At 49.2% G+C, this 25,992-nt stretch overlaps 1 protein-coding gene across 7 annotated transcripts in view; it reads right to left on the bottom strand.

The window, feature by feature from the left end:
- Nucleotides 1-946: 946 nt before the first annotated feature.
- PIGG (phosphatidylinositol glycan anchor biosynthesis class G) overlaps nucleotides 947-25,992 on the bottom strand; it is a 39,436-nt gene continuing 14,390 nt past the window's right edge. Inside the window, exons 6-14 of one of the 7 annotated variants that reach the window (XM_035726065.1) lie at nucleotides 20,836-21,048; nucleotides 16,706-16,923; nucleotides 16,060-16,341; nucleotides 14,198-14,655; nucleotides 11,610-11,801; nucleotides 7,932-8,241; nucleotides 3,979-4,139; nucleotides 2,793-2,922; nucleotides 2,143-2,256 (exon numbers count right to left, since the gene is read on the bottom strand). In XM_035726065.1, coding sequence (XP_035581958.1) covers nucleotides 2,889-2,922; nucleotides 3,979-4,139; nucleotides 7,932-8,241; nucleotides 11,610-11,801; nucleotides 14,198-14,655; nucleotides 16,060-16,341; nucleotides 16,706-16,923; nucleotides 20,836-21,048 — 1,868 coding nt within the window. In that variant the 3' untranslated portion in view covers nucleotides 2,143-2,256; nucleotides 2,793-2,888. The other 6 variants (XM_035726064.1, XM_035726068.1, XM_035726067.1 and 3 more) reach the window with 6 other exon arrangements.

Here is a 25,992-nt window from a genome sequence, read left to right as displayed (position 1 = left end):
AAGGTGGGTGAAATGGGTGATGGGGTAAAAGGTATAAACTTCCAGTTATAAAATAAGTCCTGGGGGTATAACATGCAGCATGGTGACTATAGTTTAGGATGCTGTATTATGGATCTCAGAGAGAGTAGATCGTAAAAGTTGTTATCACAAGAAAAAATTGTAACTATGTGTGGTGATGGACGTTAACTAGGTTGACAGTGGTGACCATTTTGCAAACAAATATCAAATCATTACGTAAGCTAAAAGATGTACGTTAGAGTTTTGGAGGACTTGCATCTGCCACTGTGAGCTTCCAATGCTGGAAGACTTTTCTGAGGAGACTGTTGGCAATATAACAAGTGATTTTTGGTACTGAATATTGTACCGTGTCAACATCTGCAGAGAAGTGTTATTTCCACAGGATACTACAGAATCCTACCTGGGTAACAGACCCATTTGGGGAGCAGTGCAGAGCAGTGAATTTTAATAAAGCAGAACACAAAGTGCACTGACACGGTTTCAGATTCCACACTGCAACTATTCTTTTCCTTTTTAAAATAACTTTTATTTTCAAATAGTGTAAATTTCACAAGAAGTTGCAAAAATAATACAGAAAGATCCACGTACAGTCTACCCAGCTCCCCGCAATGGCATCGTACACTGACAGAGAACTTGTCAACCAGGTAACCTTGTTACCTCAGGTGCAGACCTTAATGGGGCTTCACCTGTTTTGCACGCACTTGCTTTTTCTCCAATTAACCATTAAGGAACCATCGTTTGTCATGTTTTAGTGCAGTGCCAAAAAGAACATCCACGGTGATTAGAAAAAGGATTTTAAAATATTCCTCCCTTTCAACAGAGAGGGAGACAAACCATAAGAGACTCTTAGTCATAGGAAACAAACAGGGCTGCTGGAGAGAAGGGGGGGTGGGGGATGGGGTAATTGGGTGATGGACATTAAGGTGGGCACGTGATGTAATGAGCATTGGGTGTTATATAAGACTGATGAGTCACTGAACTCTACCTCTGAAACTAATAATACACTGTTAATTAACTGAATTTAAATAAAAAATAAAATATTCCTCCCTTTCCCAACTACATATCTATGTGACTACTTCACAGATGACAACAGACTGAATGCAGAATCTAACCTACTCTAATTGAAGAACTTAATCTTCAATTAAGACACTAAAGATGTGCAAAAACGTAAAACAATGCCGCTCTCCTCAGTAAATATTCTTGTTTTGGAAAAGTTATTTTTCTTAAAAATATTCTATGTTAAGATGGAATGAGTTTATATCTTTACTTTCAACGAATAGTTTTTGAAATGTCTTAATGTTGACAGATGTAACACACACTAATGCTCCTTGGGACCTCCAGTGGTTTCTAGGGTCATTAAGGGTTCTGGGTTCTTCGAGGTAAACTCCAGCAGCAGGTAAACCTTCTCCCAGAGTTCCCAGGCTTTCTGAGGTCCACAAACACCACAATAAACCTGAGACATCTTTATTCATCAATTTAAACACAGATATTTGAGTGAAATATTATCCAGAGGAAATTAAAAGTTCAGAACTTTATGGAGTGATTGTCAACAGGGGAATATGATTCATATTCAAACTAAATATTTTATTTTATTTATTTGACAGAGAGAGACACAGCGAGAGAGGGAACACAAGCAGGGGGAGCGGGAGAGGGAGAAGCAGGCTTCCCGCTGAGCAGGGAGCCCGATGCGGGACTCGATCCCAGAACCCTGGGATCATGACCTGAGCCGAAGGCAGCCGCTTAACGACTGAGCCACCCAGGAACCCCGAAACTAAATATTTTAAAGTGACCTTTTAAACTACTATTTAATCTAAATTCAAGTACAGCAGTGAAAGAAACTGAAACTATTCAATTTTGTAGAATTCACAATTTTCTTTAGAACGTCCTTGCATTTAGACAGATTTTTTTTTCACTACCCAACTGCATGAAGTGAATAGGGGCCCGTACCTTGAAAAAAAAATAAAAAAAGAAACAAAAGCATGAAGTGAATAGTAGACCTTAAAAATACATTGTTTCTCCAGTGCCTAAGACTTCGTGTTAGTTTGATCCATGGCTGTGAAGAATGCACAGATGGCAGCTGTGATGAGGATATGCATCCCCTCATAAAGGAGTTTTGGAGAAAACACACTCCATATAAATAAATGGTAACGGAGGGATGTCACCAAAATGATATACGCAGAGACTGGAAAAGAACAGATCAGTGCATAGCAGAAGCAAGCATGACCCAGTGCAGAACCGCTGTTAATAAAAAGGGAATGTGTATTAGTATACTCCACTTTTGCATCATATAAGGCATGAACATACACATAATCAATATTTTTATTTTGAAAATGACCATGGTAACTCTTGTTCCTGGGACACCCCCGCGCAATCTGGTCAGTCTGGTGGGCAGGAGCCCACCCACCCAAGGGCACAACAGCTGCAGGAGGCTGTCCTGTCACTCTCTACTGTCTCAACCTGCAAAATATCTGTGAATAGTGCAGCCCCAAATTTTGCAACAGATATGTTTAAAAATCATGTGCATGTACTACTATATAATGCATCACAAATGTTATGAAACATAATGAAAAGAAAATCACACAGGATGAGATACACGTTTTGAGCTCTGCTTTGTGCTGCCCAGTGGAGCATCTGGTCTGGGGACACTGGCCTGAGAGTGTTTGCTAAGCAAATTAACAGCAAAGAGCATTCTCAAGCATGTGCAAGCCCTCAAAGCACACGCATGCCCTCCTTTTCTTTTCAAACCATCGACACAATCATTACATAAATCTAACCTATTCTTGAAGGTAACTTCCTTCCAAATGACAAGTTCCATCATTCACTCACTTCACCTCACAAATCCTCAGAGGCCAGGCTTTCCAAGGCTCTGGTTAAAGCCAAGTTCCAGTTCTTCCCCCTGGAAGACTGGAGACACAGGGGTACATTTGGCAGGAACAGTGTCCTCCTAGGGTCTCCCTAACTGTCTGCGCCCTGCAGACAGGACCTCCCTAACTGTCTGCGCCCTGCAGACACGGACCACTCAGCATGTGGAGGCTGGTCCTGCACCTGAGCAAGATGCTGGCATCTGGGCGGGGGCGGGGGGGCATGCCTGTGGGTTAACCGAGTAGCTTAAGAAATGGGAAGGTGCTTCTGGGAGTGGGGCACCGGGGGAGCCCTGACAGACACAGCATGGCTGCTCACACCACCTGCAGCACCCGTGGAACTCCTCACGAAGGCCCCTCAACCTCAGGAGGCAACACCATCACCCCATTTTACAGAATCAGACAGCCCACATACCACTCAGGCCAAACTCTGCCAGGCTGGACCCAGGCCCTGAGTCACCATCGTGCCCAAAGACTGCAAAGTCCCCGCCTTAGGAAGCCCTCTTTCTGGGAGGACCAATGCATAAACAAGTAACAAAGCACCAAGGAGCGTGATGGGCAGGAGGGTGGCGTCAGCTGCCCCGTTGGTTTGGGGGCCACGTGGAGCCTGAGGAGGCCTCTCGGTGGCAGGGCAGGGCACGGGCACCAAGCCTGAAGCCCTTTGGGCCTCTGCAGGCTCCTCTCTGCAGCAGGGACCCTGGAGGTGACAGCCAGCATGTCTCGTCTTCACGCCCCGAACAGCAGATCCCTCCCTGCCTGCCCCACCCAACGAGGTCACCAGCAAGCAGAGAAACCAGGAGAGATTTTCCTTCTTGTGCCCCAGGCAACCACATTGTGGTAGGAGCTGGAAGAGAGCAGCTGAAGCTACAGAGCCCCGCAGCCTCCCCAGCCAACCAGACACAGGGTGGCCACAGACCTGCACTTACACCTGCCTCTGGCCCACATGCTGTGGACTGTTCACTCTTATTTAAGGAAAAGAAAACTGATGAAGACCTTTTGGCCCTTGGGGTTTGGAACCCTGTATCTGGAGTAAGATGCTCTCTTCAAATTGTCAACCTCCCATCAGATTTAGTGCTGAAAGACAAAGAAGAAGCCTCACCTGGTTTCTGAGCTCAGGAAGCTCACTAAATGGCTGGCCCACAGCACAGGCCCTGCAAACGTGGCAAACGCTGTCAGGAACATAGCTGGGACCTCCATGTAGGTGTCCAGGCCCACGAAGCCCGCTGAGACATCCACCGTGGCTATGCTGTTGGAGTTTCCCTGGAACACAGGGAGAGGCAGCACTGACACGGCCACCAGCAACCACAAATAGCCACATGCGGTCATGGCGACATGGACACATGGGAGCCCCAGGTGCCCGCCCACCCCTTTCCCACCTTGCTTCCAGGTGGGGAAGAACAAATGAAACGTCTTCTACCTTCAAGAAACTAAACAAATAAAGGTCTGCTGATGAACTATGGCAAATTCCAAACTCCTCTCAGCTCTGAGTGGATACAAGTAAAGCATCTATCTACCTGAGACAGACATGCTGACCTCCCTGTGCTGGGGGACCTGTCTGGAGGGTTGCACCTGGCCTTGGGAGGCAAAGTGGCCAAGGGGAGGCTGGGGGTGGTGTTGCCAAATGGCTCCTTCAATGGGTGGACACCGCTGTTAGGCAGAACAGGGCACGCTGGTCACAGGGAGGGCTTGGTGTGTCAGACCCAAGACCCCGGTGGGTCACCACCCAGCCCTGGGGGTAATGCATAGCTCATCCTGCATAGGAGGGTGGGGTTTGCATCCAAGGGAAACCTCTCCTAGATTCAGCTCTTCTCTCCACTTTCGGTCTTTACCACTGCTGGTGTCCTTTCCTCAGCTACTCCGGACATTTATAAGTTTGACATTTGTCTGTCCCAGTCCAACTAAGGCCCCTCCTGGAACCACTTATCAATGGCCCAGGACACAACTCCAGCTGGGTGTTTATGGCTTCACAAATGGGACAGTGGAACCCCACCACCTCCTCCTTCGCTGTGTCATTGCAGGCGGCCACCGGGTCATGGTGGCAGACCTCCCAAGTATCTCAAAGACATGCATGTACTCCCGTCCTTACCACCCTGTTACAGCGGGCCCCTCCCCTGACAGAAACCTCCACTGTGCAGCTTCCCCTTCAGCCACTTGGCCCGTGGCTGCCTGGGCTCTCTCTTGATTACTTAATTCCTACTTAGAAGCCCCTCACTACAGACTGAGGAGACGCCAGAGCTGCTGAGAAGAGGGAAGAACGAGAGTTCCAAGTGCTGCAGGAGGGGAGGCATGACAATGACAGACGCACGGTTCCAACACTGCGAAGTCGCCTGCTCTGGGGCTTTACTTGCATCCACTCATTTCATCCTCCACAGTCCTGACGTTGTGCCATTGTGGCTCTCAGTGAACTGGTGGGACACTGAGGTACAGAGACCCAGAGGAGGCCAGCTGGGTACCACACTCCCGACCCCTGTGCAACCAGGTGTCCCCGAGCTGAGGGCAGGAAGGAGGGGCAGCAAGCCTGCAGGTCTTCTCCCAGGAAACCTGACCGTGACGGAAGGGCTATGGGCAGGGTTGAGACGAGGGAGGCCTGCATTGCTATGGGTCACTGCCTGATGCGCCAGGGTCTGTGCTGATTTTGCGTGCCGACAGACCCCCAGCATGGACCGGTGACGCTGCAGGGGCACCGGTGGTATCGGACACGCGCATTCCGCTGCCAAGTACCAGTACCGTGCGCCATCATGGATGCCTCGTCACCTCCCCGTGGAATGTGGCTACGTGCCACAAAGGAGCACACAGAATGTGAGGCGGTCTCCTCGCTCGGGGCATGACCGTGGCTCTGTCAGTCTTCCTGACACCAAGGCCTCAGTGCGGGCCAGGGTGCCTAACCGGCAGCCACCTCCTTCTTCTGGACTGAGGCAGCCCACTGGATTCTCACCACCTGTGCCAGCAGGGTCTACCACGCGACCAGTCCGCAAGCACCAGGCCATTATCTGCAGATATGCCAGGACCACACCCACAAGGAGCCCTGGCTATCCATACACCCCTGGGGCGCTCTGTGCTCACTGGACATGGTCGCTGTCCAGCACGGTGCCCGGGAGCCTGGACAAGGGAGAGGGGCGTGGTGATTTTCCGCGGTGATGGCATTCCCATTCCCCTCCCGGGCACTCGTGGTCAGAGACGCAGAACTCCTGGACGGAGGCCACCACCAGAAGAGGCCTGTGCGTGACTTTCAAAGTGAGGACTGTGAGGCTGACAAGCCATCTAGAGATTTCTGGAATGCTTAGCAAAGCTTAAAGTCCTTCTACAGCAACACATCAGTTACACTGAATGGCCAAGCGTGAAAGAACCCTGACACAGGGGTGTCTCTACCAACAAGGCAGAGCAGGTCTCACCCAGAAGCAGACTCCAGACCCACGCCTCTCTCCTCTGCAGCTCGAGGTGCAGTGTTTACAACTGCCTCCTTTATCTTCTTCCCCTTCCCAGCGGGCATTCTGGAATTCCTGGGCAAACTGCATTCCCTCACATCCACAAGGCTGGTGACCTTTTACATTTCTTCTGATAGGTAAGAAAAGTTGTGGCCTTTGAGATGGGGCTGCTTGACACCATGGAGACACACACAGCTGAAAGACCGTGAGGCTCAACAGAGGCCAGCCTGCAATGGGGCGGAACTGACCGGCACGTCTCCAGGCGCTGTGAGCTGCTCGTCAGTGTGGCCCTCAGTCACCAACACCTCCCGGGATGGGCAGCAACTCCAGGGAGGTGCAGTCACTCTCCAGGTCCTACAGACCCCAGTCATGCCTTCCCTACAGGTCCTGTGGAACACCAGCAAGCACAGAGAGCGACTACACAGGATACCTACCTCCTGTTTGTCACTACTCGACCCTTATAGCAGCCGAGGGGGAGACAGCTGTGGAGCAGCCCATTTTATAGATGAGACTAGGGCACAGCAGGTGCTGCCAGAGGCCATCTGGCTTAGAAGCGATGGACACCAGTGTCGGGGCTACAGCCACCCACGTGCAGGGCTAGACTGAGAAGTACGGGGGTCCTCCAGGGGAGATGGATAGTAAGGAGGGTCTGAGGGTCAGGTCACATCCTCCAGGACATGGATTTCTAGAACTACCCCCACCCCCTCACCCCTCTCTGGGCTTCCGGGAACAGAGAGAAAACAGTGGAGTGGTGGGGGGGCTGCTCTGTGGATGAGACCAGGAGTGCCGGCAAAGCAGGGAGAAGTGGGAAGGGCAGAGGGAAGAAGCCCCAGGCCCACCTGTGGGGACACACAGACCACGCAAGTCCCCAGGGACTGAAAGAGGAGGGAGAACCTGGTGCACAGAGACAGTACAGACCCTCACCATAAAGATGGGAAAACACAACAGAGATGCTCAGGGGCTTGTGCACAGTTCCTCTGCCAGAGGGTGCAGAGCCGGTAGTGGAGTGTGGGGCCCCCTGAACCAGAGCAGAGATGCGGGAAGGCTGGGATGGAACTGAGTCCCTCCCAGACCAGGAGCTGGTCCCTCTGTCCACCTGTCCAGGTGCCGCTCCAAGCATGTAGGCAAACTCTGAGATCCATCCCAGAGGCAGCTTAGACTTGCCTCTGGTGGGCCCTTTAACACTGGAGAGAAGACATGATGACCACGGGGCCCCAGGGGGGACTGAGAGCCAAGTAAGGACACCCAACAGCACTCGGCACTGATGGCCAGGGGAACGGGCAGAGGGAGTTCGGTCATCACTTCATCAGGTAAAGCAATGGAACTGTGATGGGTGTCCCTAATGGGTCGTGGTAAACAGATCCAGTACACAACGTACAGTGCTTAATACGCTGTCTTAAGCACCCCTGGGTCCATACCAAGGGTGTCAGTCTTAGATAACTAAGTTGTATTTTATCCTATCAAATACACACAGGATCTAGGCATCATTCCCCACACCACACTGAAAGTTCCTTCACTGAACAACCTTTCTAACTTCCCAACTTATGGTAAATTTTCTCAAAGAAAAAAGATAAATGACATATAAAAAGTTAATAGATTTCTATCCACGATAATAATGAAAACCTACCTGGAAATAGAAGAATGCTTGACCGAACCAATAATGCATTATAGTGATCTCAGCTGCGTCATGCCTCAGAGGCTTCCAGATGAATTTAGTCATTATAGTTTGAATGAAGAGGCTAAACACTAAGACTGGCAGATTATGTGGTCTAAAAAGCAAAGCGGCCAGAAGAACTAATCCACTATATATCTCCCATAAACCCACAGTCTTGATTGTGAAGTCTGCAGCAATGACTTGAGATTTAAGCAAGTCTTTGGTGCCCGTGAACAGAATGCCAAGGACAAAGACATGAACAAAACGAGCTTCAATAACACCCCTAAAAAAAAAAAAAGCAAAACAAGTTTGATTCGTTAGCACCAGCTCAAAAAACTCATACATATTCTTCCCATGAAAACCACGTGTCTACTTAGCTGACTAGATAAGCCGCAGCACCCGCCCACCTGGGTGACTCTGTGGAAGTGGGGGCGTCTGCTTCTGCGTATCAGCCCCCCAGGACCCCCTTTGCCCAGAGGCTGGCAGGCCTGTCCTCTCTCTGTGCACTTCTGTGGTGGAGCCGGCTTCTGGGAAATCTTGCTCATTTGGCCCAAGGATAGCCTGGTGCAAGACTAGAGCCATCACCTGCAGGGTGCTGGAAAAACCATCCAGTGGCTTCACGGTGAGTCTGAAAGACCACTGCAACAGGATGAGGCCAAGCTCTATCAGAAACGTCCCTAAGTTCATAATGTTAAGATACATTTGGACGTGTTTACAACCAAGCACCCAAGTGCAGTGCACAATGTGGGGCCTAGAGAAGGTCAGGGCGAGGTTAGTCAGGACTCTGCCGCTTACTAGCTCTGCTGTTGGGGGAAGTTAGTTAAGGCTTCTGACGAACACTTCATCATTCCTAAAATGAAGAGAAATGGTACCTACACTTCATAAGCTGTCCTGGGAATTAAACAAGAGAACACAGGTAAAGTGTGCGGCACACAAGTATTAAGGATTATTAAGAAATATTTTAGGGGTGCCTGGGTGGCTCAGTCGGTGAAGCGTCTGCCTTCACTCAGGTCATGATCTCAGGGTCCTGGGGTCAAGACCCGTGTTGTCGGGCTCCCTGCTCAGCGGGGGGTCTGCTTCTCCCTCTCCCTCTGCTCCTCCCCCTGCCTGTGCTCTCTCTCCCTAACTCTCTCTCTCAAATAAACAAATAAAATCTAAAAAAAAAAAAAAATTATTTTAGCACTTCACTTCCAATTATTTGTAAAGGATATAATTTATGATGCTCTATCAAAAATTTCATCTTATGAAACACATGCATCCCTAAAACACATTTTAAATAAGTTTCATAAATCAAATATTTTATATATACAAGAAAAGCTAATCATTTAAAGTAATGCTAAGTAAATTAAATTTTATTTTATTTTATTTTATTTTATTTTTTAAAGATTTTATTTACTTATTTGAGAGAGAGAGAGAATGAGAGATAGAGAGCACGAGAGGGAAGAGGGTCAGAGGGAGAAGCAGACTCCCTGCTGAGCAGGGAGCCCGATATGGGACTCGATCCCAGGACTCCAGGATCATGACCTGAGCCGAAGGCAGTCGCTTAACCGACTGAGCCACTCAGGCGCCCAGTAAATTAAATTTTAAATGAAATCATCACCATAATAATGTATCTGTTTTAAAAAACTGAATTTTCCTGTATCTGTTTTGAAAAACTGAATTTTCCTATCTCAGATTTTCTTAGGAAGGTTTATGCACTTAGAAAAATTCCTTTTATTAAAGCATAGTGTAAATCGACAGACCACTGTCTGCTGTGTACCTCCTCCCGTGTGTAGACACTTGCCATGGGGTCACACACTGGCCAAGGAGCTGGGGTCAGGTGCAACCCCGTCGCCAAGGCGTGTACGAAACGGAGAGCTAATGACTGACCCACAGGGTTAAAGGAGCAACCAGCCCAGGTCCCGAGTCATTAGAGCGGAAGAACACCGGGGCAGTCTGCGGGGTGAACAGGAAAGACGGCACAAGAGGGTGCCTCCTAGGGTCCAACTCCTTGCCCTAAACCATGCTGCCATTCCTGCACGTCTAGGACCATGGCAATCTGGCCTTCCACTCCAGCCAAGCCTGGGATTCAGAGTGGTGAAGAAAGTCAGAAGTAAAGGAAGATTTTAGAGTATCGATGGACAGCTACAGACTGAACAGTGAGAAGCAGCTGTTAGAGCTAGAACCTGGATGGCTCCAGAATTGGGGTAGAGCTAGAAGTGAGAGGGATCTAGAACCAGGATAGATGGGGGTGGGGAATGGAAGCATTTTCCAGGAAGAATGGGAGACAAGCACTGCAGGTTAATGAAAGGGTGCACTGGTCTATGCTCTGGACACCAACAAGGTATATGCTGTGGCATCCACAAAAGGCAAGTGGTCCAAGTCTTGAGATGAGTGATCACGAAATTAGGTGCATTGATCTGAGAGGAAATGAGGAATGTATTCATGTTTCACACTTGAACACCCTCAAACGTGACGCCCAGCCTTGACATCTGCTCAGAGTCTCAGGCTCCAAAGTGGACAGCCTTTGAGATGTCTCCCCACCATCCTCCCCCTACCTGACCTTGCTGCCTCAGGAGAAGGCCTGCCACCCTGCTGTCACCTCAGCCAGGCTCTTGGCATCACCTCAACTGCCCCTACCGTTGGCAGGTCCTGCTTCCAGGTGTGCCCCCTGGCTCCTGGGCACCCACACAGCCTGGTCACAGCCCTCAGCTTACACCTTGACCTTTTCAGAGAAGATGACATTTGCTTTTCTTTCTCTGACTAGAAAAGCAATAAAAAAATGCATGAAAAGGAAGATCACAAGCTACCTGTGATTCCATGTCCTAAATATAATCACAACCAATTACCTATTTTAGTCTTTCATACAAACATAAAAAAAATATGTACATACTTCATAAGATGGGGTCATACAATAGTTTTACAGCCTGTCGATCCACATCTTCATGTCTTCTATGAAAACACACTAGTCAGCACAGAGCTTTAACATCATTCAGAGGCTCATCCCACCACTGTTGGCCAATTACCTTGTTTTGTATTATGTGCACCTGTAAATCAGTTTTCAGAGAGCCTGCCTGTGTCCCGGTTTCAGGCCTCGTCTCTGGGTGGATTCCTGAGGTACATTCCGTAAGAGGGCACCCGGGTCAGAGGGCTGGACACACTCAAGGTTCTTAACACGTTTTACAAACAGCCTCCAGGATGGCCTCTGCTCACCCCACCCCACATCACCATTAAAAAAAGAAAAGCTGCCAATTTGTGACAAAAAGTGGCCTTCATGACTCAGCACTGAGGGGCCCCTCCCCACCCCCGGAGCTCACCGTAAATTATGGGAGAGCTGATTTTTCTGGTGTGCTTTATTTCCCAACTGCTAGGAGGCATCCACTCTTTGTGATTCCTGTTACTATGTCCTGACTGAGCAAAAGTAAACCCTTTAAATTCCTTATTTTCAGAGAACCCCTTATTTTAAAAAAGAAAGCTCAGTGACCTTACTGCATTATTTGTCTCTCTCCTCCCAAAACAAAGAGGCTAAAAGAATCAGTTCACTGATGCATTCCTTGTCAGGCTCTACTAACTGCTGAGATCACAATTTGCAGGAACCAACTCCAAAGTTCTCAAGACTGCATGGCCTGCTTTAGTACCTAAAACATGAAATCGATTTGCCAGTGCACTTACTTTGAAATGTCTTTGCTGTCTCGTTGCCATGGGAACAGGACATTTCCAATGGCCGCCCGGTAGCAATAGACGCCCAGCAGCCCAAGTGCCATGGCTACTTTTGACGTCAGAGAGCACCTCCTCTGAACCAGTGCGAAAATCACGATGAGCGAAAGGGCAGCCAGAACAGAGAGTTCGGCTTTGTGATCTGAGCTGAAATGAAATGGAAAAGCCCCCAAATTACTAACAAGTGTAACTGGCGGTGTCATGGATCTACATCAAGTGGCTTTCTAAGAACTCAGCTGATGTTTCTGAAAAGCAAAAAAGAAAAGAAAATCATTGGTGATTTAAATTCAAAGTTTCTTAAAATGTAACCAATGAAGGACGGCTACCCCGAACTCTCATTTCCATTCACAAATGGCCCCTGCCACCAGGCCTTCACTGGCCAGTGCAGTGATCTGTACAAAACACTACCCACTGGCTCCCCTGGCAGCCCCACCTTCCCCACCCAGAGGTGAAGAGACTCTGGGCACAATGGATTTACCAGCGAATACCCTGCTCATGGGAGATAAGCACGTCCCGGCGTGATTCTCTCTCATTCACTCATTGGCACAGACTGACTCATTCGAAGAGTGTCTGCTCGTTCCCAGGCAGGGAGACTTTGCAGAGGGGCTGAGCATCTCCACTGGGAGCACAAAGCTGTCACAGCAGAGCTGGGCCCCCCTCTCTGCCTGGCCCTGGCCCACCATCCTGCTACCTCGGGAGGGCTGTGCTGGAAGGCAGGATTCTTTTCTGTGTCATTCACCACAGCTCGTGCTCACAAAGCCCAGACACTCAGAGTTGTTAAGTGGATGAGTGACTATCTTGCCAAAGTGAACACACATCAGTGGAAAAACTACTTGGAAAAGACTCAGAGGAAAGATGTGGCCAGTGTCAAGACATGGGCCCAGGGATGGCAGGTGGTGACAGGGGTCATGCTGGGGCCTGGCCCTGCCCTCGTCCTTGCTCTGGGAGGCGGTCACCTGGGTGTCCATTCACTGTTGCCCTTTAAACTGTGTATTGTGCACTCTCCTGGATTGTTAATTATAACAACTGAAAAATAGCAATAAGGAAGGTGAGTTTACATGCCTCCCCAGAAGCTCTGCTATGAAGAGAAATGGGGCCGCACTGCCACCTCTTCACAAACAGGAGTAACTCAGCAGCACAGGGAAGACTCGTGATGCAGGAGGGGGGGCCATCCTGTTGGGAAGAGTCCAGACTGAGGAGTGTGGGGGAGGGCGGGGAGGTGCATCAGGACCTGGGAATCAGCACATTCTCCTGCACTGCTTCAACTCTCCAGAAAAATAAGAAGTGAGGCCACTGGGCGGTCCCGGGCTCTCCCAACCTTACATGCTTGGTCAGGTGCCTCAGGCCACTGGGCGGTCCCGGGCTGTCCCAACCTTACACGCTTGGTCAGGTGCCTCAGCTCCCTTCTGCTTCCTCTTCTGAGTAAACTCACCCCTTGTTGCTTGACCCAAAGCTCCCCGATCCCCAGGAGGGCGAGCATGTCCCTTGTCTTTCTTTCGGCATTCCCTCCTTTAGGAACATGTCTGGCACTGTCCTGAGCCCCGCCTCCTGCTGGTGATTTTCATGTAAGTCCTTCACAGCAACAGGAAACAAATGTCCATTCTGTTCTTTTCCTTCTACTTTAGTTTTCTAAGTCTTCACTGACAGACAATTAAAATGTATAACATAGGGGCGCCTGGGTGGCTTAGGCGGTTAAGCGTCTATCCTTGGCTCAGGTCATGATCCCGGGATCCTGGGATGGAGCCCCGCATCACATTGGGTCCTTGCTCAGCGGGGAGTCTGCTTCTCTCTCTGCCGCTCCCCCTGCTTGTGGGCACTCTCTCGCTCTCTCTTTCAAATAGATAAATAAATAAATTTAAAAATACATATATATATATATCTTTTTTTTTAAATTTTTTGAGAGAGAGAGAGAGAATGCACGGGGCGGGGGGGGGGGGGTAGAGGCAGAAGCAGAGGGAGAGAGATAGAATCTCGAGCAGATTCCATGCTGAGTGTGGAGCCCAACATGAGGCTCAATCTCCCGACCCTGAGACCATGACCTGAGCTGAAATCAAGAGTCAGACACTTGACTGACTGGGCCACCCAGGCGCCCTGATACAGCCAAATCTTGACCTTTTCTGTCCCAGCTCCCTCTCTTTGCTTTGATCCTCCCCATGTGCTATACTTTTGACTAGGCTGTCCAGCCACTGGCTTCAGGGTGGGGAGAGAGGAGTGGGTGGCCAGAGGGAGTGTGGCCCCGTCCCAGCCCTCCCTTGTCAGGGAGGTGGCAGCAAGTGACAAAACTACATCCTTGCTGCAGTTGTCATTTTAAAACTCAAAGGTTTTCAAACAAACAATTACAGTGATTCAGCAATTAAAAAAACTCAGATAAACCCATCTTTCAACATTAAATCATGGCTTACGGTCTATGTTTCCATTGCTTCAGATCTCAAACACCACTTCTGCTCTGGATATGAAAAACAGGCCTACATTTTGAAAAAGAAGACTGTGTGGTCAGTTCAACCATGCAAGGTCTGGCCTAAGGCCACGGCTCATGCTCTCACCTGGTGAGCCAATGCCCCAGGTCAGGCCGGTGGGCCCACTGCACACCCGTCTGGTTTAGTGACCGCAGCAGCCGACAGCAGGTAAGTATCACCCATGGGCTTGCTAACACCATCCACTTCTCATAGCCTCTGAGCGTGTCAAGGGAAGTGGGGCCCTTAGACACTCTGTGGGGCTCTAACATGTTACAGCGGATGCTCCTGTCCTGTAATGCTGGTGCAGGGCTGACGAATCCCTCCTCCACGTGTGAGCATTGCTGGGGCTCACAGTCGTCCCTCAGAAAGCAGTTTCTGTAGATTTCGTGACACAGAGCCAGACACAGGGTATTAATGAGGAAATACCAGGTCTGGTGCTCCTCCTCGATGAAGCTGCTTGCACCCAGACTCAGCACGTGGCCCATGGTCCCGAGTAAGATAAGAACATCTAACTCTGACCATCGTGCCTTTGGATGAGCTGGATTCTGTAAAAGGAAAGTGCATTTTTTGAGGAAAAATATAAAAATTACACAACTCCCACCACATGCACTTCAAGTTCTTGCTCATAGAGCATAACCTGCTGTGACAGGTACATGCTGCTCCTCATGCCCCACACCCATCTCCTGCGCTGATGGGACTGCCTACCCTCCCGGGGCATGGGCAGTTGTCTCCCTGGACTGCGAGCCCTAAGCTGAGTGACCCACGCCATCTGGGCAGGTCTGCAGCTCCGAGACCTCACCTACCAGCCCTTCTGGAACCCTCACCCTTTCCCGGGGAGCCTGAGGTCTTCAGGGGTGGTCCACAGTCAGTTCCTGCTACTTGAAACCAAAGAACCCCCCAGATATATTCCACCAAAGCAGACATCTAATTTTGCCATGACTTTTCCAGAAATCCAGACAGTTTTCATTAAAACGGTCAATTCTATTGAAACAACAAAGTTGGCATCACAGTACTATCCTTTAAATATACTAACTGAAAGCATTTAAAATTAAAGATGAGAATTTAATGACTGTCATTTGACAACTACCTAATAATATTTACTCTACTTATCGTGTACAGCCTATATAAGAAAGAACAAGAGACCCCGGGAATCTGTTTAGGCCCCAGGGAGCCAAACGGCTCTAGGGAAACCTATGCTCTCTAACGGGGAACAGAAATGTGCCATAAACAACAACCCGTGAGCTCCTCAGACGCACGCACGCAGGGAGGGGCATCGGATGGCTTCCAGGTGAGGCAGCTGCACTGGGGGTGGGGGTGGGGCTGGAGTCACTTCCCTGAGTCCCTTGGGCTCCTGGCATCATGGACCAACTGTGGCTGTCCACCTCTGCTTCACTGGTCTGCCACCACCACCATGAATAAAGGTGTCAGGGGCCAAAGATTCTAAGAAATCTAAAAGAAAACATCAGTCTTGAAAAGAAAAGGCAAGACGGACTCCCAAGGGGGGCAGGGTGAGGCCAGGGTCCCGGCCTCCTGCCAACCTTCCCAGAAGGTCTAACGAGTTGACTCTTTTCTCTCTGAAACATTCTTCCCTTGGCTGCCGCTCAAACTCTTTTGGAGAGACGTCTGATTCACACACTGCCCATCAGCCAACTGCCTATTCTTCTGTGACCAACAGCTCTGTACAGTGTCATGTTTACGGTCACAGGGACCCTGTCTTTCCCATAAAGAAATGAGGCACGTGACCTGACAACACAGATCTGAGTGTCTGAAGTCAGGATGCTCACACGTTGGCCCCTCTGAAGCGTGGGCTCCTGTCCCTGGCTCCTTGACTCCGCCTGATACACACCTGGTGTTTAGCCAGTGTCTGATTGAAGGGGAAACATCAGCTGAAATAAGAGAAAATGGCCTATTCAGAAAGCCAGGGTCCTATGTGTAGGAAGGAGCCTTACCTTGCTCAGGAATTTTCCATCGGCAAACATCTTGGCAAGAGCAGACCCGACTGCACAGAGCAGTGCAGAGATCAACGCCATCACTCCGCCTGCTGTCAGCCATGAGAGGCCACAGAAATAGCAGGAACTCTCGGCCGAGGTGCACACAATGACGTGAAGAGCAGAAAGAACCAGGAACATCAAATAAAACAGCAGAGAAAACACAGGCGACCAGAGAGGAACCTCCAGTTCAGCCTCGCTGCTCAGAGCTTGCGGGATGCTGAGTAGGAGCAGGGCTAGAACCTGGAACAGGAAAACAGCAGCAGTGTCCACGACTGCTGGACTCGGAGAGAACTGTTCAGAAAAAGCCTGTCTCCTGACCTTGTGCCAGCTATTCGAATGTTGGAAACAGAAGAAAGCCCATTGAACACGATTTCTGGTGACCTGCCAAGAACGTACACATGCAGCCATGTGGAGCACAGCCACTTGACGCCTGATGATACTCTGGGCGTGACGACACACAATGAAAGAGTTCAACAAACAAGGAAATTGGTATTTTCCCATTTTCAGAAAAAATAATATTATATATGCTTTAAACTACAATATTCTGGCTGAGATATCGAATCAGTTTAACGGCTGAGCCATAACTCCACACAAGCTCCCGTACCTCCAAAACCATGACAGTCCCCACCAGCATCGAGTAGATGTCATACTGGGCCACTTGTCTGCTCAGGGACAGGCTCAGGGTCCTCAGGGCATCCAAGTACTGCCTTCGAACCTTGGCTCCCAGGTTGAAAAGGACTTCTGAGTTATTTTCCTCCAAGTACAGTCTGATCCAGTTCCCATGCAACCTCTCTGACATTTTAAACTGCTCAAATCCAGGCTCTAACAAGAAGAGGACAAGGTTACACATATAGATCACAGACATTCATGCACATATATCATTTCAGAGTATTCAGTCATTCACAGCACGTGGTGCGAGCATAAAGCCTGCTACCTAATGAAGATGAACTCTTCCTTAGGGGGTGGCCAGCAACGCCTTCAGTTAAACTAACAGCCGACGGTGCTCATGAATCCTCGGACATCCTGCCTGCCTGCCAGCCTGCCATGGCCCGAGGCACACAGCCGCACACAGCATGGATACAGGCGTCTGCCCACTGCTCTGCTGACCTTTCTCTCCCTCCCACACCTGCCCTTGCCTCCTCCCCCTCCCCTTTCTCTCTCAGTGTCTCTCCAAGCTTTTCTTCTTTAATATGCAATATAGAAACACCCCAGGGGCGCCGGGGTGGCTCAGTCGGTTCAGCGTCTGCCTTCGGCTCAGGTCATGGTCCCAGGGTCCTGGGATGGAGCCCCGCATCGGGCTCCCTACTCGGCGGGGAGCCTGCTTCTCCCTCTCCCTCTGCTGCTCCCCGCGCTTGTGTGCGCTCTCTCTCTCTAATGAGTAAATAAAATCTTTAAAAGACAAAACAAAAACAACCTAGAAAGGCATTACATTAATAGGCCCTTGGTGTTACAAATTTCCCACCTTTGACCTGCTTCCCTTCTTCACACGGCCTGACCCCTCCTGCCATGATGCCGAGCTAGAGGACCCAACCCAATGCATACTAGGGCTGACAGAACAGCTCCTGGACTGAAGCCCAGCCCCAAATGCTGCTGGCTCCCACTCTGGGACGGCAATGGCAGGCAGCTCAGCATCAGGAAGCTGCCTTGCTTCCTTCTGGAGTTGGACCAGACTTACTGGTGACTCAACTAAGTCTGCAAAACAAGAACTTCCTTTCTGAGACTCCATGGTATTTATTGTGCTCTTCCAACTTCCAGCAGAGCTCTTCCAAGGTGGTCTAGGCCATGTCTTGCAGTATTAGGGTTAGGGTTGCTGTATAAGCCTGAGCACAGCCCAAATGCCTGAAGCCCTGCCAGTGCTGCGGATACCAGGTGACCAAGTGCTGGTGGCCGGCGTGACTCCAAGCCCCTCACGCCCGTTCTTTCCCCATGAACTGAGATAGGGATGACAACGATGCCCACCCCAGAGAGAAGGCACGCAGACACCAGCTCATGGGTTGGCAGGTGATGGCTGGGATCTAAACTCAATTAGTCTAGACCTAGGATGGAAAGCTTAATTGTTACACCCCACCATCCTGAGGTCACAGAGACATGGGGGCACCTGTGGCTACACCCAGAATCGCAGAGACATGGGGGCAGCAGTGTCTATACCCCACCACCTAGAATCATCAAGAAGTGGACACCTGTATATGTATCCAAACAAGTATTTGCTGAGCACTGACTACATGCTATGTGCAAACAGGTATAGTTCCTGCCTGCTTGGGCCTGTGATCTAGCTGGGTTCTCACATGTGCATGTAAGTACAAATTGTGAAAAATGCTATGGAGGAAAGTAGGGGAATGTGGGTGACTTTTGGTAACACTGAAGAAACTGAAATCTGGGGTTGAGGGTGGGGGACAAGAAGGTCTGACACTGAAGCTGAAGTGGAAGGTGGCCCAGAAATCCATCAGGTGATAACTGGGGAAGAGCATCCAGTCAATGGGAGGAGCACGTGCAAAGGTCCTGAGGTGAGAAAAGTCTGTACAACTGTAATAAAAGTCAGGGGAGCGATTGGGAGAGTTGTATCAGATTGGGCTGGATATCAGGGGAGGCCCTGAAATTGACTTCAGTGTCAGACATGTACCCAGTTTCGTCTCAGGAAACAGGATCACTGATGGTATAGACAGAGGGCTTTCTCATGCCAGGGACTGGCCTTTGCTCATCTCATAGGGTTCTTTCTGGCCACACCCACTGCAGTGCTTCATTCTCCCTACTGATCCTCCTGAAATAAGCAAAAAACCCCCATTGTGGTTTTGTTTGGTGTTTTATTGGTTGTTAGTACAGGAAAAAGGACACATATTACCAATAACAAATTTGCAAAAGCTACCAAACTCAGGAGTTACTTTTGAAAACAAATAAAGTAACTATTGTCTCTCCCCTGGACTGAAATGTGCACCTGGGCCAGCCTCACTTTTCACGCAGTTGCTCTCACAGGGGCCACCTCACCAAGAAGGGGCTGGCCTCCTAAGATCCCCCACCATTCAGGACACCCCGGACCCCACTAGTCCTTGCTGGTCTTCACAGGCAAGTCAAGACCAGCCTACATCTCAGCTCAAACTCATGGGCATTCACTCTACTAACCGGTACTCCACTTTCTCAAGTAGCAAAAGCTGCCAACATCACATTAAATGCTGCCTCAAACTAGGCGTTGAAACCAGCCCCAGTCCCAGCACCAAACATGTTGTCCTTGATGCACCTTGATGGTCAGAAAAATTGTTTGAAAAGATGGTCCTTGGGAGATGTGCTCTCTTGTTCTGGATCATTCCTACCAGCATATAAATACCCCTTAGTTTCTCCCAGCTTAAAAATATAAACAACAGGGGCGCCTGGGTGCCTCAGTCATTAGCGTCTGCCTTCGGCTCAGGCCATGATCCCGGAGTCCCGGGAGCGAGTCCTGCACTGGGCTCCCTGCTCAGCGGGGAGTCTGCTTCTCCCTCTCCCACTCCCCTTGCTTGTGTTCCCTCTCTCACTGTGTCTCTCTCTGTCAAAAAATAAATAAAATCTTTAAAAAATATATATAAACAACATACCCTGTGTTGGCCTCCATCCACCTCACACAATAGCCATTTCCACACCCCACTTCCTTCCCTGCCCTGACCCCAGCCCAGCCTTCCCCCAGCACTCTACGGGCACCACTCCTGACAAAGTCGCTGGTAACCTCACCTGCCAGATGAATGGTCAAGTCTTGGTTCCTCATTTCATCTAACCTTGAGCAGCATTCAACTTGGCCGCTCACTCCTCCCTTCCCAAAATTCTTTCTTTACTTGGCTTCCTCAACACCAATCCCCTCACCCCGCAAGCACCCCGCTCCCACACTTCAGTAATTGTCACCCCATTCTTCCACTGCGCTGCTGAACATGCCAAGTTGTTCCTTATGCCTCTGGTTCACCTGCACCTTATATCCAGTGCATCAGCAAATCCTGCTTGCACTGCCTTCAAAATATACCTGGAATGCTGCCATCTGTGCTGGATATAGCACGCCACTGCCTGGGCCCTCACCACACCTCTCACTGGGGTACTGCAGCAGCCTTCAGACTCTCCTACAACACAAGGCAGAACCCTCCACACGGGCACCCGAGAGAGCCTCTGAAGATGCAGCTCGAAGATTTCAGACTCTGTACGGAAGGCTGCATAAGCTCCCCACCTAGCTCACGACAGAAGAGCCCCCCCAGGCCTAAAAGGCCTCCATATCCCTCTGACCTCGTCTCCTTCTGCTTTGCCCCGGTTCACCCTGCTCCGGCCACTCTGTCCCCTGGTCACCCTTTGAATGTGCAGACACGTCCCCACTGTAGGGTCCTGCATCTGCCACACACTCCCTCTGAGTCTCAAAGGCCAGGCCTCTGCCCCAACAGCCCTCAGCCACCTGCGCTCCCCATGCCCTCCCCACTCCACCCTTTTTCTGAGGCACTCATCACCATCTGATAGCTGCTGCCACTTCTCCGCATGGAGCTTACCATGAGGGCAGAGCCCCTGTGTCTCAGGTGCCTTTAACAGTTCTCAGCCAGATAGGAACTTCGTGAAAAAACTCCCTATTTGTTGAACGAATACATTTACGAAAGAGCTCGATGTAGATCATTATATCTGTGGGTGTTGCTAACGGTGACGGTCGGGTTCTAAGAAAACCGAAGTACAGTCAAAGACTGAGGTGAACACAGGAAAACACCAGGTGCAGTGGAAGTAGTCTATTAACTGAGTTACCTTTTGTGTATGAGGGCACGTTCTCTTGCAACAATTTGCTGAGCTGCACTGCATTTAAATGTAAAAACCTCAGCTGTTCTCTCACCGGTCTCCCTTCCACCGTAGGGAACAGGAGGCTGCCGACACTGCTCCCTGGGATCGGGAGACCGAGCCCTATTGCTAGGGTTGCAGCCAAGTCAGTCTGTTGAACATGCTTTGGACGTCTGATGTCACCTAGAGAAAAGAAAGTGGTTTACGTGACGGGCTCTCAAATGTGTGTACGATGGTGGTCCTTCCCTTGACCTGCTCTGACGAATTACGCACCTCTTCAAAGCATTCCATGTACATTCATCGAGAAATCACCTCACTGGTGTTTCTGTCAACAAATTTACTAAACACTCATTCTGTGTGGGCACGGGGCCTTCCCCAAAGTAGCATACAATATGTGGGAGAGATACCAACACAAGAAACTCAATATTGCGTGAGTTTCAGAGCCGGGGCTGGGCATGGAGAGAGAAGGTAGCCCTGCAGATGGCTGAGGGATGGTTGCTTTGGTGAGGTCAACAGTCAACCTCCTGAACCAGGATGATGGTGGATCTCTGGTGGCCCCACCCCCGTGGGTTCAGAGAGGTCTACACAGCACTGAGGAATGAACACAGGCATCTCAGCGGCTCTTGAACAGTAGAAGGCACCTCTAACTGGGGAGAGCAGAATGAGGCTGGATTCAGCTGGGCCAAGGCCTATAACCAACTCCAACAAACAAGACATCTGCCTACTGATGGCCCCAGCAATTGAAGGGCTTCAAGTCATAGCAATGACTGGCCTCCCTACTAACCCTTGCAAGGAGAATGGGTGCCACAGCAGGACACCGGGCTCACACTCCTGCCCTCCCGCTATCCAGCTGATGCCTTGGACAAGAACTCGACTTTGTTAGACTTTTCTCATCTGTAAAGAGAACACCCAGCAACCCCCCGGCCGCCCCTGCCTCCCCCCCGTGCAACTACAATACAGGTCTGAGGGGAATTGAGGGGGCCACCAGAGAAGTCTACCCAGGGGAGCTGGTGCTTGGTGGGAGTACCTTAGACACTCTAGTGTGGGTTTGTAGAGGTTTTACTTTGATTATGGTACTTTTTGGTTGTATAGAATTTTTCTTTTTAATTTGGTCAAATACATTAATCTTTTCTTGACCAACCCTCCACTGATGGCTTTTGGGTTATACTTAGAAAGAACCTTCTACTCCAGTATTATCATTTGTTTTCTTCTAGTATTTTCTCATATTAAGTGCTTTGATCTGAAACAAAACAAAATCCAAAGCAAAAAGCCCACCTTAAACTGCTTTTGGCACTGATGAAGGTGGTGGTGCTGGTGTTATACTGAGACTATTGTGGGTCATTATGTGATACTCATATCCGGGCTATTGTAGACAACCAGGATTCTAAGCTTGGGAGAAAGGGAGAACAGATGAAGATCTAAGAATTTCATTTTACAGTAGTGAATGTGGATTGCAAGTAATAAGACAAGCCCAAGACCAATTCTATCTTAAAAAGATTTCCTTGCTTTGTCCAGAAATGATAACTATGCAAATATCCATGAGTACTGCTAGCTCTGAGATGGTGGTCCTCAAAGATCCCTTTCCACTGAAAGGAACGAGGGAATCCTGGAAAAGCAGCTGATTCCAGGTCTAGGCAAGGAATTGTGCACAAGAGGCTGGAACAACTTTTCAGACCCGGCAACAACAGAGCCCTCAGAGATACGAAGGTGTTTGAGACCTTAAAGTTGGAAGGACTCAGGAGCTAATCTGAATCAGAGGCTCCTACTGGCCAAAGATGGGACAATCTGAATATTAAAAAGAATAATGTTTATACTGAATTGAAACAAACTATGCTCAAATCCATGAGTTTACAATGCTACTGAACACCAACAACACAAAACCCTAATTGGTCATAGTTGAAGCACGCTAGTGAACTCACAGTGAACTAATTCATTGATCTGAAACTGGAAATTAAGTGGAAAGAATAACTCATCTTTACTCCTACCTCTGTTACAAAAATGGTACTGCTAGGTAATAAAGTAGATTGGGGAAGAATCTCCTTACAGAATTAATCTGTCTAGTTAATGAAAAAAAGAATTAGACAATTAAAGTATCACTGTTTGCAACCTCCAGTGAATTACTAGTTGTTCATCGATGGCTACTGGCTTCACAACACAGTCAGACACTGTGTGCATCCTGCTGGAAACAGCCTTATGAAAACCAACCAAACCAAGGGGATCTGAATCTGCCTCCTGGGCAGAGAGGATTCACAGAGGACATCTCAGCAGACAGTGCAGAGGAAGACTCCCCAGGACAAATAACCAGGTTTCTTCAACAAATAAATTGTGGAGGGCGCCTGGGTGGCTCAGTTGGTTAAGCGACTGCCTTCGGCTCAGGTCATGATCCTGAAGTCCCGGGATCGAGTCCCGCATCGGGCTCCCTACTCAGTGGGGAGTCTGCTTCTCCCTCTGACCCTCTTCCCTCTCATGCTCTCTATCTCTCATTCTCTCTCTCTCAAATAAATAAATAAAATCTTAAAAAAAAAAACAAATAAATTGTGGTAAAATAGAAGAGGATGGAGTGAGGACCTATAGACGGAGGAGACATAAAGAGACACACCAACCAATCTCAGTGCATGGATCTTATTGGTATCTTAACTCAAACAACTCAAGAGGGAGACAGACATTGGAAATTTGAACACTGACCATTTGATGAATAAAGGAATTAATACCGTATTTTAAATTTGCTAACAGTATCAAGACTATGTTAAGAAAGTAAGAAAAGCACATAACTTCTAGACACCTGCTTCCAAGTAAAACAGGAGAGGAAAACAAGCCAGAGGACAGAAGATGTAAGAATGTCCGTAACAGGGGCACCTGGGCAGCTGTCGGTTGCCTCTGGCTCAGGTCTGAATCCTGGGATCAGCCTGGTCCTGCTCAGCGGGGAGTCTGCTTCCCCCTCTGCCCCTCACGCGTATCATGCTCTCCCTCTCACACTCTCTCTCTCTCAAATAAATAAATAGATAAAAATCTTAAAAAAAAAAGAAAGAAAGAAAGAAAGAAAGAAAAAAAGATTGGCCATAACTGGCCCATAACCACTGAAACTGGGTGGTGGGCTTGGGGGTTTATTACACTGTTTAGACTAGTTTTGTATGTCTGAAAATTTACATAATAAGGAGTCTTTAAAAAAACATTTAAATGTTTTGATCTGGGATTTACACAGGTTCAAAGAATGAGATGGATTCCCAGCATGATTTTTTTCCAGAAGGTCCCGACATAACTTCCAGAATGCCTCGTCTTTTCTCCACTAATATGAAATGCCACCCACATTCGTCACCAAATGCCCAGATCTCCTGGGGTTTAGATTTGGCCTCTTGATTTTGCTCTACTGATTAGTGTGACTAGCTCTTGCCAGCAATATTTTGAGAACTGTAATTCTGTAATACCAGTACAAGGGAGGCCACATTACACAGTGGGTTTTATCCTGTAGAAGAAGGAAAAGCAGTTCAGAAAATCATTCTCCCCATCCAGCACCCAGGTCTTCCCCCACCTGACTCCTCTCCACTGGCTCTGGCAATGTGCTCCGTCCAGCTAAGCCACCTTTCACACATTACTGATGAGAGAGCCACTATAGGCCACTATTCTGGGCTTGAGGGATAGAATATGAAAGAACAGGCAAACTCCCTCCCTTCATGGAGCTTACATCCTGTTAGCAGGAGGAAGACCATAAAATATACCTGCTCTGCCCTGTGTGGAGGCAGAGCAGAGGCATGAGGTCAGAACTCTGGGGATGGATAGTAGCAGGATGGGGGTACTTGAAATCACATGGTACACAATTCAAAACTGCTTATTTTTCAGAATAATAAACACCTTAAGATTCATTTTTATTAGAATAAGCAACAAAAATTTACATGAATCTGTAGGATGCAAATAAGCCTTCAAAGACCTATCAGGAAGGGTGGCTTGAGTAGCTCTGTAGATCTGCTTGCCAGGAAAACAAGCATAACTGGCAAAAATTATAAAAACCACCACCATCACAATGATTTATAGCCTCTGGAAACCATCTAGGGTCATACAGCAAATGAAGAAATCTTTGTTCAAGAAAATCTCCGAAAGCTTGGTAAGAACAGGGGAGTGTGAGGCACTTGAGGAACCATGACTCCCTCCCTCCCCCCTGTAGCTCCGTGGGACACACTCTGCTCTGAGAGGATGCAGCAAAGAACATGGGGCTCCCTCACCCCTGGGTCCCTGTGAGGGCTCTGAGCTCTCCCGGGGAGGAACAGGCTGCCAGCATTGCCCATCCTCCTCAGCTATGTGGTGTAGAGGCTCAATTCCAGCTGAGTGCCTGGGAACTCTCTTTTTCTGCCCAGCCCCATAATTTCTACCCCAGCCTGCTTGCAGGGTGGAGGCTGCCCCCAGAAGAGGCTAGTGGAAAAGACCAGAGGCTACTACACAGAGCCCCCAAGAGAAAGGGACTGCTGTCACTGCCCATAACTAGAAACGGTGGCTCATTTTGCCCAGGGCAGGCCACAGAACAGAGCAAAGCTCCCCACGAAAGAACTGAGTTTGTCTGAAACAGAAGGTGGTGAATTCAAGCCTAGGAATGCTCTTGAAAACAATGGAGATTTTGGAGGTGGGCAGCTGAGAGGAGGCTGGTAGCTTCATGACAGCCACAAGCTAAACCACAGGCCAGCTGGGTGCTCGCAGAGAGCGCCAGGAGACAAGGGTCAGAACCACCTCAGAGAATGGCCTCGAAAATGACCCTGCAAAGGGGCTCAAACACGACATCAGATTGTGGAGCACATTTATTATAAGTTGTCAAAAATCAGGCAATCGGCTGGCAATGAGTGGAGCCTGAAGCTGGGTGTGACGGCAACAGAGGCAACAGCCTGGCACAGCCATCACAGAGAGAGAGAGGCACAAGGCGTCAGTGAGACCGCTGTCACCCAGGGCGGCTGCGCCAGCACGAGAGCCACAGCAGACTCCGTGCTGCGGGAGAGGGACTGCACTGAAGTGGCCCAGCCCTGCTGCTCAGGAAATACACAAGGGAACAACTATGATGACAGCCCCAGGGGCAGGGGCTGGGGGTCAGAATCCAGAGTTGCTGCAATATATTATTTGGAATGGTCAGTTTTCACCTAACACTGA

Source organism: Zalophus californianus, chromosome 2 (genome assembly GCF_009762305.2).
Source record: "Zalophus californianus isolate mZalCal1 chromosome 2, mZalCal1.pri.v2, whole genome shotgun sequence".
In the NCBI taxonomy this organism is placed as follows: Eukaryota; Metazoa; Chordata; class Mammalia; order Carnivora; family Otariidae; genus Zalophus; species Zalophus californianus.
The sequence above is the reverse complement of the archived record's forward strand: the minus strand, read 5'-3'. Positions and strand labels throughout refer to the sequence as shown.